The sequence below is a fragment of the Sinohyriopsis cumingii genome, chromosome 3 (genome assembly GCF_028554795.1).
Source record: "Sinohyriopsis cumingii isolate HCF-2022 chromosome 3, ASM2855479v2, whole genome shotgun sequence".
Lineage (NCBI taxonomy): Eukaryota > Metazoa > Mollusca > Bivalvia > Unionida > Unionidae > Sinohyriopsis > Sinohyriopsis cumingii.
Genome location: NC_142963.1, coordinates 117,479,919 through 117,494,345, shown reverse-complemented (window position 1 = coordinate 117,494,345; position 14,427 = coordinate 117,479,919). Strand labels below are relative to the sequence as shown.

General features: G+C 37.9%; 1 protein-coding gene across 2 annotated transcripts in view; it reads left to right on the top strand.

Annotated features, from left to right (window-relative positions):
- Positions 1 to 14,427, top strand: part of LOC149803668 (uncharacterized) — a 40,168-nt gene that overhangs the window by 10,475 nt on the left and 15,266 nt on the right. Inside the window, exon 3 of one of the 2 annotated variants that reach the window (XM_089953435.1) lies at positions 5,137 to 5,312. In XM_089953435.1, coding sequence (XP_089809561.1) covers positions 5,137 to 5,312 — 176 coding nt within the window. Of the gene's footprint in view, positions 1 to 5,133; positions 5,313 to 14,427 lie in introns of both variants that reach the window. The other variant, XM_089953434.1, reaches the window with a different exon arrangement.

Here is a 14,427-nt window from a genome sequence, read left to right as displayed (position 1 = left end):
AATCGTATCAATAGCCACAATGTTCCGAATAGAATTTGTTTTCGTAGAAGTTTCTAACTAACAAAACGTATGACTGACTGTTCATACACTCATGGTACAAAGATACTATGCATATAGACACTTTATTATTTTTAACACACGTTTTTGGATACGATTCAAAATTATACACTGGCAGGATCAGATAAGAAAATAAACCATAGAAGATTTGACCTAGAGAGAGCCGTCAATACACGAAAAAGGGGACACAATACAACAGAACACACGTAAGCACACATCACATTGGACTAAAATGACTCTGGCAGAGTCACTACTCAATATTAAAACAACAGGGGAAAGGGAAGGAAAACTACCCTGGAACTTAAATAGTCCCCAGGGTGGATCGTACTCCCCTAGGTTAAAAGTAAGGAAGGATAGAAACCAGGCCCAATACCAGCCCAGGTATAGGGAAGGGAGTACAACCGACCAAAATTTAATGGGATGATTTAAACAATGTCATATGATGAACAAAACTTAGACTAACCCTGACTAAATGTTATCTTTATTTTTTTTGGAGATAAACAAGCTTATAACACCTTATCGGTGGACAGGGATACACAAAGCATAAAATATCATTAGAAAACCAGGGTGTCACTTCTAAGTCTTAACCAATTAAATGTGTTGGGATGAGACTAAGAGGTGTCAACATAGTATGACTGACTGTTCAATAAAATAAGGCGCCGACATACATCCGAGACATCTTTATGTTTCACAGAAATAGCCGAGGACGTTCCGATTTTTCACTCACGCTGACAGTGATTGCTTATGCATATATATATATATATATATATATATATATATATATATATATATATATATTTTTGTTAGAAATGTTGTGTATGTATCTGCACATACAGCCATGGGTGATAAAAGAGTTTGGCGAAATGTCCCCAGTGGCTTGCAACGATGGCCAGGCCTGATTTCATTGAATTTCACTGTTTGCTTTGAGCTTTTATCACCGACACCGAACCACTTTCTCTTTATGTTTATTTTAAGCAGGCAAACCACTCTACAGAGCACGTACCTGATGTGCAAGTTTGTTTAGGCACATACAAATTGTATTATTGACCATTCCTTCGTAGCTTCATTTGGCACGTGAGATATCGCCTGTGTTAGTAATAAAATTCAAATTGTTGGATGCGTTAGGTATGACAGATTGGCATGCAGGTATTTTTCTGATTTCAAGATAAATTTAGGGTGCGATGGTTATAGTGTCTTGGACGGGAACGATTACATGAGGGAAACAGACTGTATTCCACATGTCGCACAATAGTCGTTAATTTATTTTCCGTATAAGAGAATTGTAATCATTTTTCTTTTTTGCCTTTTTTTTTTTAATTTTATTTTTTAAATATTGACTGCTCTGGCTTTCCGAACCATTGTACTCGCTAGTTCAGACCAATGTCCGACTGCGCGAACCATTTACACGTGGTAATTTTTGACCGTTGTCTGGTTGTCACAGTAATTGATATGGGTACATTTTGTTGACTAATTACTTCAGCGGCATCGTTCTTAGTGCCGCTTGCCGACACGCCGAGGAACATATCGCTTTCAGATCTTTTCACCATTTATTCATCGTCTCTATTTTGAACGACGGACGGATGACATGCATTCATTTGCGCGAAGAAGCACAAGTTTCATCACTTTTGTTTCCGTAGGTGAAAATAAATAAATCCATTCAAAATTGATTATCGACCAAGTCTTTATTCCTTATTTCAAATGGCTGTCTCGTGTAACTGATTGTATTGGATGCTTATAAATTAACTGTTTTCATATGCCTCACTAAAGGACCTAACATCTGATTTCTCGCGGGGTGAGCTGCTCTTAAAAAGAATGTCTGGTGCCTAGATAGTTTAAAAGTATGTTTGCTATGATTTGAAGAAAAAAGAACTCTTGCATACTTTATATTATTTGAAAAAAATGTTGTTGAGATAAAAAAAAAAAAACAATATCCTGGTTTAGAAGAAACTCCGAGACCCCCACCGCCTCGAAAATTAAATGGTCGGTCCGAGAGTCTTTATAATGACTCGTTTCACAGTCGTTCATCGAATCACTTCATTTTTTCTCAATATAAAATGTTGAACAGAAATTGACTTTGAAAAGAGAACCAATAATATCTCACAGATTATATGGGTTTGAAACTTAAACTGGATTGACGTTTATTCTCCCAGTTGAAAATAGGTCCTAAGTCAAAATCTTTGTTCCATGGTTAAAGATCAGAAAGTTGACCCAACATATGTCAGGTACATTTTTAGTGGTACTGTTGGTTTGGTTTGGATTGGGCGTTTTACGGGACAGCAACACAAATAAGTCATTGGCATTAGATTCTAATGTAAGGTGCCTTGTCGAGGACGCACGGTAGCCGAACTGGGTGGATCCGATTGTAGGATTGAAACCCAATGCCTCTGTTATTATTGTCCGATCGGTTTTATGCGTTTAATATGATATTTTAAAAAGATAATCCAGGTTATAAAATAAGGATACGCTTTTATTTGTAAGAATTCACTTATATACGCTTTAGAATAAGTAATACAACCAAATCTATTTTTAATTATAATATTTTGCAAATAATTAGACCGTCACTGAACGGCTAAGCTCACCAAGAAAAAAGATCCATATGACATACATGAAATGAATACGCCTATACATAACGTGATAAAACATTTATGGGTGTATTTGAAATGTAATAGACTTGCGTGTACTCCTAGTCATTACAACATGGCGTAGTTTCACTGTTGAACTGTCGATATTTTGTTATTTTCAAACCGTGTTATAAGAGAATTCAGCCATTAGTGTAAATTGCATGCTAATAGGCACGTATCTACTAAACCCCAGGCGATAGACTGTATGTACTGGCTTACAAGTTGAAGCCAGGTGCAAAACCGTTCCGACCCGGATTTTCCGTCACAGATCAGTGTCAATGTGTTCGCATTTGGACTCAACATTTAAGCTATTATATACCGTACTTGTTTTATTTCCGCTGCATACCGCATTTGGATTCTCATGGACAAAAATAGTTAGTCATTACATCTAAATTGTAGCATACGTGTAAGATTGGCTGGCCATCAGACAACAGAGCATGCGTAGCAGAAATGTATGTGAAATGAAAGATAGTAGCGTATATACTCCGCTTATAAGCAGAGTCCAGCTGCAAACAACAAAGATCCTCATTCACCATAGCATAATGCGTCTGCAGATTATTGTCTATGTTTGTTCTACTGATTAATCCTAAAATACTGCACAGACCCCGATGTGTTGGTGCATTATGCAAAGGCAGATCTGGGTCTTGCAGTTTGCATTTGGATCGGTCTTGTGAGTATATACGGTAATTCAGTGGCACTATATATATATATATATATATATATATATATATATATATATATATATATATATATATATATATATATATATTGGTGTTTTTGTGTGGTACGAATGAGATGAAAAGATCCAGGCATTATTTCATTATAATGATACATTTAATAATTTTCTCATATAGCGTAACAAACTTAATAAACTTAGGTTCAGTGCATTTTTTGTCGATTAAGTGGTTACTACTTGGTTGCTATAGAAAGCCAAATATCGAAGACATTTCCAGACATTGTATCGCAATCAATATCAGTTCACATACCGCTGTAATGATAAAATGTGGTGATTCGAGTCAGGCGATGTCAAAGCAAATAATGTAGCGAGATACCCTTATTGAATTTCGTAGGCATGGAGCTGAACTTGAATATTTATGACTCCGTTGTCGAATAATTTATCGACACCCTGCAGGAAACTAGGTTTGTAGCATTATAACAGTGGGTTAGGCTCTTGTTCATTGTTGAAAATGGAACAGGTTTAACCTGATTAAAAAGTATCAAAATTTGAAATATATGTCAGTATGATAAACCCACAGAGACATTGATTAGGGTATATAGTGTTAACCTTGTAAGTCCGTCCGTCCGTCACAGCATGATTACATTTTGTATTTGGGTATTTGTCCAGGCACCGTGGCGCGGAATCCCTTCTATCGGAACACATTTCTGGTGAAGCCTGTATCCTTACTAATAGGTTTTTAACATGATTTATTTTGACTGGATGGTTGAAAAAAATCCACAAACAACACACCAAGAAACCACTGGACTGTTACGCACCTACTAAATATATAATGAGGTCACAATGAGGTCATTTCGAATACGTCTGCCATCTTTCTGGCATATTCACGACAGTATTTTTTAAAAAAAAGTTTTTGAAGTACATTTTTTTTCTTCTCGCGAATAAAATATATTATACAAATTTGAATAATGTCTACAAATTGGAAAGTGCGTTTGTCCTGAAGATACTCATTTGTTGTTTAGAATGTTGTTTTCAAATGACAAACGTTGCTGACGTTTGGTTTTAATCTGGAATAAAAATTCAAATAATGCTGTCAAATACTCTAGCAATTACAGTTTTGACCATCATTGGTGTCACGTAGGGTGCTTGATAATGTTTAAAATTCACTATGTCAGTTTACTGCTTAATAGATAAATAGGAATATATCAGTATATAAATAAATCAAAAGATATTCTCGATCACAACTACATTTAATTTCAGTTGATGTTCAGTCGCTATGCATAGTCCATGCAAGCAAATATTATTTATCAGCGTTTTAAAACAGATTATTTTGGTTGTGTTGGTAGTATTAATTTCTGTGAGTACATGCTACAGCGAGATAATACAACAAATTCTGATGCAAGCGATTTTTCCTATGCTGGCGAAGACCGCAAAGAAAAGTCGACCTGTTGTGGCATCTCTGATGTTGCTACCGACTTGCACTATTTTCTTTCAGAAATCGGGCAGGGATGGCCGCTACAAGTTTTACCGCCAGAGAATATCCCGACTTTTTTACTCGGAATGGCTGTTAATAGGTTCCTGCCTGAGAGGATCCTGATTTTGTTTTGTTCGAATCCTACTTTCACACATTTGAGCAAGCATAATAATAGGTTGCTACCTTAACGTGTTCGCTTTAGTTGCTTTCATGTAAATTGCTTATAGTGGTTGTACAAGTTCTTACTGCTTGCACTCAAATAGCATTTAGACTGTATCATTAGTTATTTTTATTTTTTATTTTAGCAGAAGCGAAACAAACGCCGAAGAATAATTAAAAAACTTACAATAAAAGCTACGGAACTCGAAGCCCTGGATGTCGTCGTTTCCGTTGCAGAGAAAGCCGATGGATGTCGGGAAGGGAATATTCAGGAACAAGAAAAAGAACAAGACAGCACATCTGATCCGGAAACAGAAAATGATGAGTAAGGACTAGATATAAAACCTCATGATCTATTTTTTTTTATACAAATGGATAACATACGTTTTCATGTTTTCAGGAAATAGCAGAATAGCGATAAATATTCCAACGAACAATCTATACCAGCGAACGTCGGAATTATAAATTTGCTTATGTCCTATTTGCCTGCATGTATCCTGCCGCCGAGTGTTTGCAACATTTCGAATGTAGCAGCTTCGTTGGAGTCAAACCGGCAGCTAAGCAATCATAACTTGTGACTGTACTGGTTTTGTTCATTATTATATAAAAGGTAGTGTGATCATGACTAAGATTCTTCATTACTGGGATAGAAGTAACACGATCGAAGAATTTAGAAATTATAATGGTATGTAGCAGATCTGTTAGGTGCAACACAACACGCGTGAGAATTATATATATATATATATATATATATATATATATATATATATATATATATATATATATATATATATATATATATAAAGTGGCATTGTATAACCAATCAGCAGGATGCACACAAAGGTCCTTTTCACTATTATAATTAATCTTGCTTCAATATGAAACTCTACGAACAAAGCGTTATGGTGTCTTTTTAGCCTCAAAACCTCGAGGGCTCAAGCGTTAAATTTGCCTATATCAGCCTGAAAGACGACATTCCCCATGACGGAAAAGGGAGCACATAGAAAATGTGACAATTCTTTGAACTTTCCATTACTTCATTACACCATTATCTGAAAGGCAAGGCTTGGCATGGTATGGTGTTTCACGCCACATCAGCACCAGTAGGTTATTTAGTACCTTGGCAATAGGAGTACAGTGCATTGCCGAAGGAGAAAACACGCTAGCCGACCCGTGCTAATCCTATTATAGAATTCGAACCTGCATTCGCAAGTCCAGCACGGTCGGCACCAAGCCAGCGCGACTTAGTTTTTTTTTTTCTTTCTTAATTCTACCAAACACGGAAAATTCTTCAGTTATGCACATTTTGCCTAAATCGAAAACTATGTGATTATGACGCCTGTTTTTATCACACAACTTCAGTGTACAATAATTTATCAAGAGGACATTTCTCGGGATAATCAAACAATCACAACGATCAGAAAGAGATTTGTTTTTGTTTATCTCACAAATTCCAAATCACCTCCACAAGAAGCCGAACAAATTCAGAAAAGATGGTAACTGAATTAGTATGTCATTGAAATGCACCGCAAGTCTCAATTATATATTATGTCCCGCTGTCGCCTTGCCTTTTCTTCTTGTCTGTATGATATTGCTACGATATAGGCAGAACGGCAATACAGCTGTTACGTGCGGCGTTCCCTGTCTAAATATGTCTGTTATTTCTAGTTCTCCACGTCTTTAAATCAATTTCAGACCTGAAAGCTGCTCGTATGATCTGTCCTTCACTATATCACGTTTTCAAATTTGTTGGCGCTCTAAATCGCAACAAAAACAATGTATTAACCAAGGCACTTAACCCGATAAGCATGCTGAAATAAAAAGAGCATGGTTTAGTTGTTAAGATACTGTACACTGGGATTTAAGTTTGTAATCGATAACTGTTCCCTAAATAAACGCCAGTGTACATTATGAACGGATTGTTACAGCCTTTCTCAGCCTTCAGATGCGAACATCTGATACATAAAATGTTAGGATCAGACCCCACAATAAATGTATTTACCCCTCTTTTATAGGAATATTCCAAGGTATGACATTTTGGCACCTGTAACAAAAAGTCATCTATGTAAACTTCGCACCAAGTAAGGTAATGATTTACACATATGCAATAATAATAATGGTTGATCCAGAAAGAGAGACTTTCATCATTCCAGTGCACTTACCAATTAGGGATTCGTCCATTACCCTATGCATCTACAGATGCTATGACGTAATTCACTATGGTGTGAATATATCACGTAGGATACTTAACGTTAGATCAATCGTATTGTACTAGTAAGCGGTACGATTTTAATGTTCCAGTCATCAACTATCCAAAAGGTGAACATCAGTCGCATTTCTTATGCTTTTACTGTTTCCGCTACGCTTTCTTTGCGTTGACCGATTCCGCAACGACCTCATTGCATCGTACTTCATTCACCCAATACAGTTCGTCAGGTTTGACGGAAAACAGTAAAATAACAATTCTGTTATTGCACCTGGATCATTCAGTGATAATTTAATTCCGGGTCAAAACTACTTCGTCTGCACAACTGTTTTAAAATATCCACACAAATAAAAAGGCCCTCAAAATGCCTTACTAAAGACGCCAGGGCTTTGTTATAACCAGGCCCTCAAAAGCCTTACTTAAGACGCCAGGGCTTTGTTAATCTGGGTTATTGCATACGAGTACGAAAATTAATAATATTACTGTTAGCGTAGTTTGGATGTAGTCAGGCTCAAGTTCTGTAGAATATAAAGGATTGAATTGCAAATAACAATGACAAATTTCGTCAGCTGAAAGTTCCACAAAGATATTTCTCACGAAGCTAGTGTTTCCAATCGTGGCGGAACATAACGCAAGTGGTACAAAAACGTCTTTGGTAATCATATTGGAATCGTACGTAATGAGGAATAATGATTGTACTGCCATCGTGAGGATCATGGTTATACTGTTGTATGTAATGATGAGATTGTACATCATACATAATGGTCATGATTGTATTGCCATCATTCGTAGGCAATATCATGATTATACTGCCATGCCATCCTACGTAATGAGGAACATGATGGTGCTGCCGTTGTACATAAGGATAATCATAACTTTACTGCCGTCACACTTAATGAGGATCATTATTGTACCGCCATCGTACATAATGTGGATCCTGATTTTAACTGCATCGTATCAAGATTGCATTACCATCGTACGTCATGCGGATCATGATTGTACTACTATCGTACATAGGATCGCGATTGTAGTACTATCTTATGTATATTATGATTGTATTGACATCGTACTAACGAGGATTATGATTCTACTGCCATCGTATGTAGAGAGAGTCATAATTGTGCTGCCATGGTACATAATGTGGATCACAATTGTAATGGCATCGTACGTAATGAGGATCATGATTATAAGGCATCGTAGGTGATAATCGTAGTTGTACTGCCAATGTACGTAATGAAGATCACGATTGCACCGCCATCGTACTCAGTGAGAATCATGATTGTACTGACATTGTACGTACTGAGGATCATGATTCTGTTGCTAAATATTATTATTATTTTTATTTATTTTTTGTATATTTTTTTTCAAGTTGTGTTGTGTCTGACGCACTTAAGTTTTCAGTTATACATTTTTACACGTATATTTTTCCACATTTCTCAAGAATCTTAGTAATAATCACAGTTGACATAATCTAGTTAGCTAAAATCTAATCGTGAACAAAACCGCTGCGATAACACCGTTCTGACAGTTTCGATGCGAAATGCCAGTTCACATAAGCTAGATAACTACGAGAGAAATGCGAACAAAGCCATTACGATTACAAAGTTGCGACAGTTTCGACGCGAAACGCCAGTTGACATAAACAATACAACTACAGTCGAAATTTGAGCAAAATCGCTACGATTACAAATTTTCAAAGGTTTCTGCGCGAAATGACAGTTGACATTGGAGAAATATCTACGATCGAACATAAATGTTACGATCACAAAGTTCCGACGGTGTTGACGCAAAATGTCAGATGACATAAGCGAGATAGCTACGATAAAAGTGTTAACAAACCGGCTACGATCACAGCGTTCCGTCCTTTTTCACACAGAATGCCAATTGATACAAGTGAGATACTTGAAAAACCGCTACGATCATAAAGCAATGACTGTTTTCTAAACCAAATTATGTTTGACGTAAGCGAAATCACTTCAGTCGAAATGCAAAAAAAAACCTGGTACGATTACAATGTTAGGACGATTTTGAAATGAATGTCAGTTGACATAAGCGAGCCAGCTTCGGTCAAAGTTTGAAGAAAACTGATATGATCGCCAAGTTTCGACGGGTTCTTTGTGATATGATACCTGACATAAGCAAAATAGCCACGATCGAACTGTGAAAAAAAAACCAACAAAAACCCCAAAACAGTTACGATCATAAAATTTTGACTGTTTCGAAGTGAATGCCAGTTGGCATAAGCGAGTCAGCTATGATCGAAATGTGAGCAAAACCGCTGAGATCACGAAGTTCCGACATTTTTTATCTAAAATATCTGATGACTTAGATGAGTGACCAAAGATAGAAATATGAACAAAACCGCTGGAATCACACGGTTGGAACGGTTTTGACACCAACTGCCAATTAACATTAGAGAGGGCATTACGTTCGAAATGTGGACATAAATGTTACGATCACAAAGTTCTGACGGTTTTGACGCAAAATGTCAGTTGACATAAGCGAGATAGCTACGATAGAAGCGTGAATTAAAGGACTATTATCACAAAGTTCCGATCAAAATGCCAGTTGACATAAGAGAGATACCTACTAAACCGCTACGATCGCAAAGTGGAAATGCTGTATGACGTAAGCGAAATAGCTGGAACCGATATTTGAAAATAGCCGCTTCGATCGCAGAGTTACAACGATTTATAATCGAATACCAGTTGACATAAGCGAGTCAGTTACGGTTGGATTTTGAAGAAAACCGATACGATCACAAAGATCCGACGGTTTCCAAGCGAAATGCCAGCTGGCATAAGCTAAAGAGCTCTGTTCAAAATGTGAAGAAAAAATACGCTACGAGCACAGATTTCCGACAAATTCGATTTAACTGCCAGTTGTCATAAGCGAGTCAGCTACGGTCAAAATGTGAAGAAAACAGCTACGATCACAAATTCTAACATAAGCGACAAAGCTAAGACGGAAATATGAATAAACCAGCTACGATCACAAAGTTCGGACGGTTTCGAAGTAAATGCTTGTTTACGTATGCAAGACCGCTACAGTCGAAACGTGAAAAAACCCACTACAGTCACATAGTGCCACTGATTTCGACGTGAATGCCAGTTGACATAGCGAATCATCTACGATAGAAATGTTTGGAAAACCGCTACGATCACAAATTCCGACGGTTTCAACGTCAATTGCCAACTGACATAAGCGACATAGCCAAGACGGAAATGTGAATAAACCCGCTACGATCACAAAGTTCCTACGGGTTCAAAGTGAATGCTAGCTAACGTTTCCATGGCTGCTACGATCGAAATATGAAAAGAACCACTACGATCACAAAATGCCGACGATTTCAAAATCAATGCCATTTGACATAAGCGAGTCAGCTACGATCGAAATGATTAAAAAGCCGCTACGATTGCAATTTTCGACGGTTTCAACATCAAATTCCAACTGACATAAGCGACATATCTAAGACGGAAATCTTTCTAAACCCTCTACGATCACTAAATTCCGACGGTTTAGAAGTAAATGCCAGTTAACAGCTGCGTTCGAAATATGAAAAGTACACTACGATCACAAAGTGCCGACGATTTCGACGTGAATGCCAGTTGACATAAGCAAGTCACCTACGATCAAAATGTTTAGAAAACCGCTACGATCACAAATTCCGACGGTTTCAACGTCAAAATGCCAACTGATATAAGCAACATAACTAAGACGGAAATGTGAATAAACCCGTTACAATTACGAGGTTCCGACGGTTTCGAAGTATACGCTAGTTTACGTAGGCAAGACGGCTAAAGTCGAAATGTGAAAAGAACCACTACGATCACAAAGTGCCGCTGATTTCGACGTCTATGCCATTTGACATAAGCAAGTCAGCTACGATCGAAACGTACAGAAAACCGCTACGATCACAAATTTCGACGGATTCAATGTCAAATGCTAGCTGACATAAGCGACATAGCTAAGACAGAAATGTGAATAAACCCGCTACGATCACGAGGTTCCAAAGGTTTTGAAGTGAATTCTAGTTAAGGTATGCAAGGCAGCTACGATCGAAATATGAAAAGAACCACTACGATCACAAAATACTGACGATTTCAGAATGAATGCCATTTGACATAAGCGAGTCAGCTGTGGCTGAAATGTGAAGAATATCGTTACCATCGCAAATTTCGACGGTTTCAACATCAAATTTCAGCTGGCATAAGCGTCATAGCTAACACGGAAATCTTAATAAACCCGCTACGATCACTAAATTCCGACGGTTTAGAAGTAAGTGCCAGTTGACGTATGCAAAACAGCTGCGTTCGAAATGTAAAAAGTACACTAAAATAAAAATGAATGCCATTTGACATACGCGAGTCAGCCACGATCGGAATGTGAAGAAAACCGCCACAATCACAAATTGCAACGGTTTCAAGGTCAAATGCTATCCGACATGAACGACATAGCTAAGACGGAAATGGTAAGGCACGAGGTTCCGACGGTATCGAGTGAATGTTACTTGAGGTAAGCGAGTCGACTACGATCGAAATGAAAGCAAAACCTCTACGATCATAAAGTTCGATGGTTTCAACGCAGAATGCCAATTGACATATGCGAAGGAAATGTGAACAAATCCGGTACGATCACAAAAGTAGCGGTTTTTACGTGAAATTCCAGTTGACTTAAGTGAGATAGCATGATTGAAAATGTGAACCAAAACCGTTACGATCACAGAGTTCTCATCGTTTTCAAGCAAGATGCCAGTTGACATAAGCGAGCTAGATACGTTCCAAATAGAAACCAAATCGATACAATCCCAAAGTTTTGCCGGGTTCCAAGAGAAATGCCAGCTGATATGAATAAAATAGTACGATCGAACATAAATGTTATAATAACAAAGTTCCGACGTTGACGCAAAATGTCAGTTGACATGAGTGAGATAGCTACGATAGAAGTGTGAACAAAACGTCAACAATCACAACCTTCCGTCCTTTTTCACGGAAAATGCCAGTTGATATAAGAGATAAACCGCTACGATCATAAAACATTTACTTTTTCCAAACGAAACGCTGTTTGACATAAGCGAAATAGCTTCAGTCGAAATGCAAAATAACCCGCTACGACTACAAAGTTACGACGACTTTGAAATGAATGATAGTTGACATAAACGAGTAAATTACGGTCAGAGTTTGAAGAAAACCGATATGATCGCAACGTTTCACAGGTTTCTGTGTGAAATGCCACCTGACATAAGCAAAATAGCCACGATCGAAGTGTGAAAAAATAAAATAAACAATAAAAACAACAAAAAGCAGTTACGGTCATGAAGTTCCGACGGTTTCGAAGCGAATGCCAGTTGGCATAAGCGAGTTAGCTATGATCGAAATATGAGCAAAACCGCTGCGACCATGAACTTCCGACATTTTCGACCTAAAATATATGTTGACTTAGATGGGTGACCAACGTTTGAAATGTGAACAAAACCGCTACAATCACACGGTTGGAACGGTTTTGACGCAAACTGCCAATTGATATTAGAGAAAGCGCTACGTTCGAAATATGAATATAAATTCTACGATCACAAAGTTTCAACGGTTTTGACGCAAAATGTCAGTTGACATAAGCGAGATAGCTACGATAGAAGCGTGAATTAAAAGACTATTATCACAAAGTTCTGATCAAAATGCCAGTTGACATAAGAGAGATACATACGAAACCGCTACGATCGCAAAGCCCAAATGCTGTATGACGTAAGCGAAATAGTTAGAACCGAAATTTGAAAATAACCGCTTCGATCACAAAGTTAAAACGATTTCTAATCGAATACCAGTTGATATAAATGTGTCAGCTACGGTTGAATTGTGAAGAAAAACGATACGATTACAAAGTTCTGACGGTTTCCAAGCGAAATGCCAGCTGGTATAATCTGAAAAGCTCTGATCAAAATGTGAAAAACCGCTACGAGCACAAAGTTCCGACAATTTCAATTTAAATGTCAGTTGACATAAGCGAGTTAGCTACGGTCAAAATGTGAAGAAAACAGCTACGATCACAAATTCCGATGGTTTCAACGTCAAATGCCAACTGACATAAGCGATATATCTAAGACGGAAATGTGAATAAACCGACTACGATCACGAGGTTCCCAAGGTTCGAAGTAAATGCTAGTTTACATATGCAAGACCGCTACAATCGAAATGTGAAAGAACCACTACGATCACAAAGTGCCGCCGATTTCGACGTGAATGCCAGTTGACATACGCAAGTCAGCTACGATCAGAATGTTTAGAAAACCGCTACGATCACAAATTCCGACGGTTTCAACGTCAAAATGCCACCTCATATAAGCGACAAGGCTAAGACGGAAATGTGAATAAACCCGTTACGATTACGAGGTTCCGACGGTTTCGAAGTATATGCTAGTTTACGTAGGCAAGACGGCTACAATCGAAATGTGAAAAGAACCACTACGATCACAAAGTGCCGCTGATTTCTACGTCGATGCCATTTGACATAAGCAAGTCAGCTACGATCGAAACGTACAGAAAACCGCTACGATCACAAATTTCGACGGATTCAACGTCAAATGCTAGCTGACATAAGCGACATAGCTAAGACAGAAATGTGAATAAACCCAGTACGATCACGAGGTTCCAAAGGTTTCGAAGTGAATTCTAGTTAAGGTATGCAAGGCAGCTACGATCAAAATATGAAAAGAACCACTACGATCACAAAATACTGACGATTTCAAAATGAATGCCATTTGACATAAGCGAGTCAGCTGTGGCTGAAATGTGAAGAATATCGTTACCATCGCAAATTTCGACGGTTTCAACGTCAAAATGCCAGCTGATATAAACCCGTTACGATTACGAGGTTCCGACGGTTTCGAAGTATATGCTAGTTTACGTAGGCAAGACGGCTACAATCGAAATGTGAAAAGAACCACTACGATCACAAAGTGCCGCCGATTTCGACGTCTATGCCAGTTGACATAAGCAAGTCAGCTACGATCGAAACGTACAGAAAACCGCTACGATCACAAATTTCGACGGTTTCAACGTCAAATGCTAGCTGACATAAGCGACATAGCTACGGAAATGTGAATAAACCCGCTACGATCACGAGGTTCCGAAGGTTTCGAAGTGAATTCTAGTTAAGGTATGCAAGGCAGCTACGATCGAAATATGAAAAGAACCACTACGATCACAAAATGCCGACGATTTCAAAATAAATGCTATTT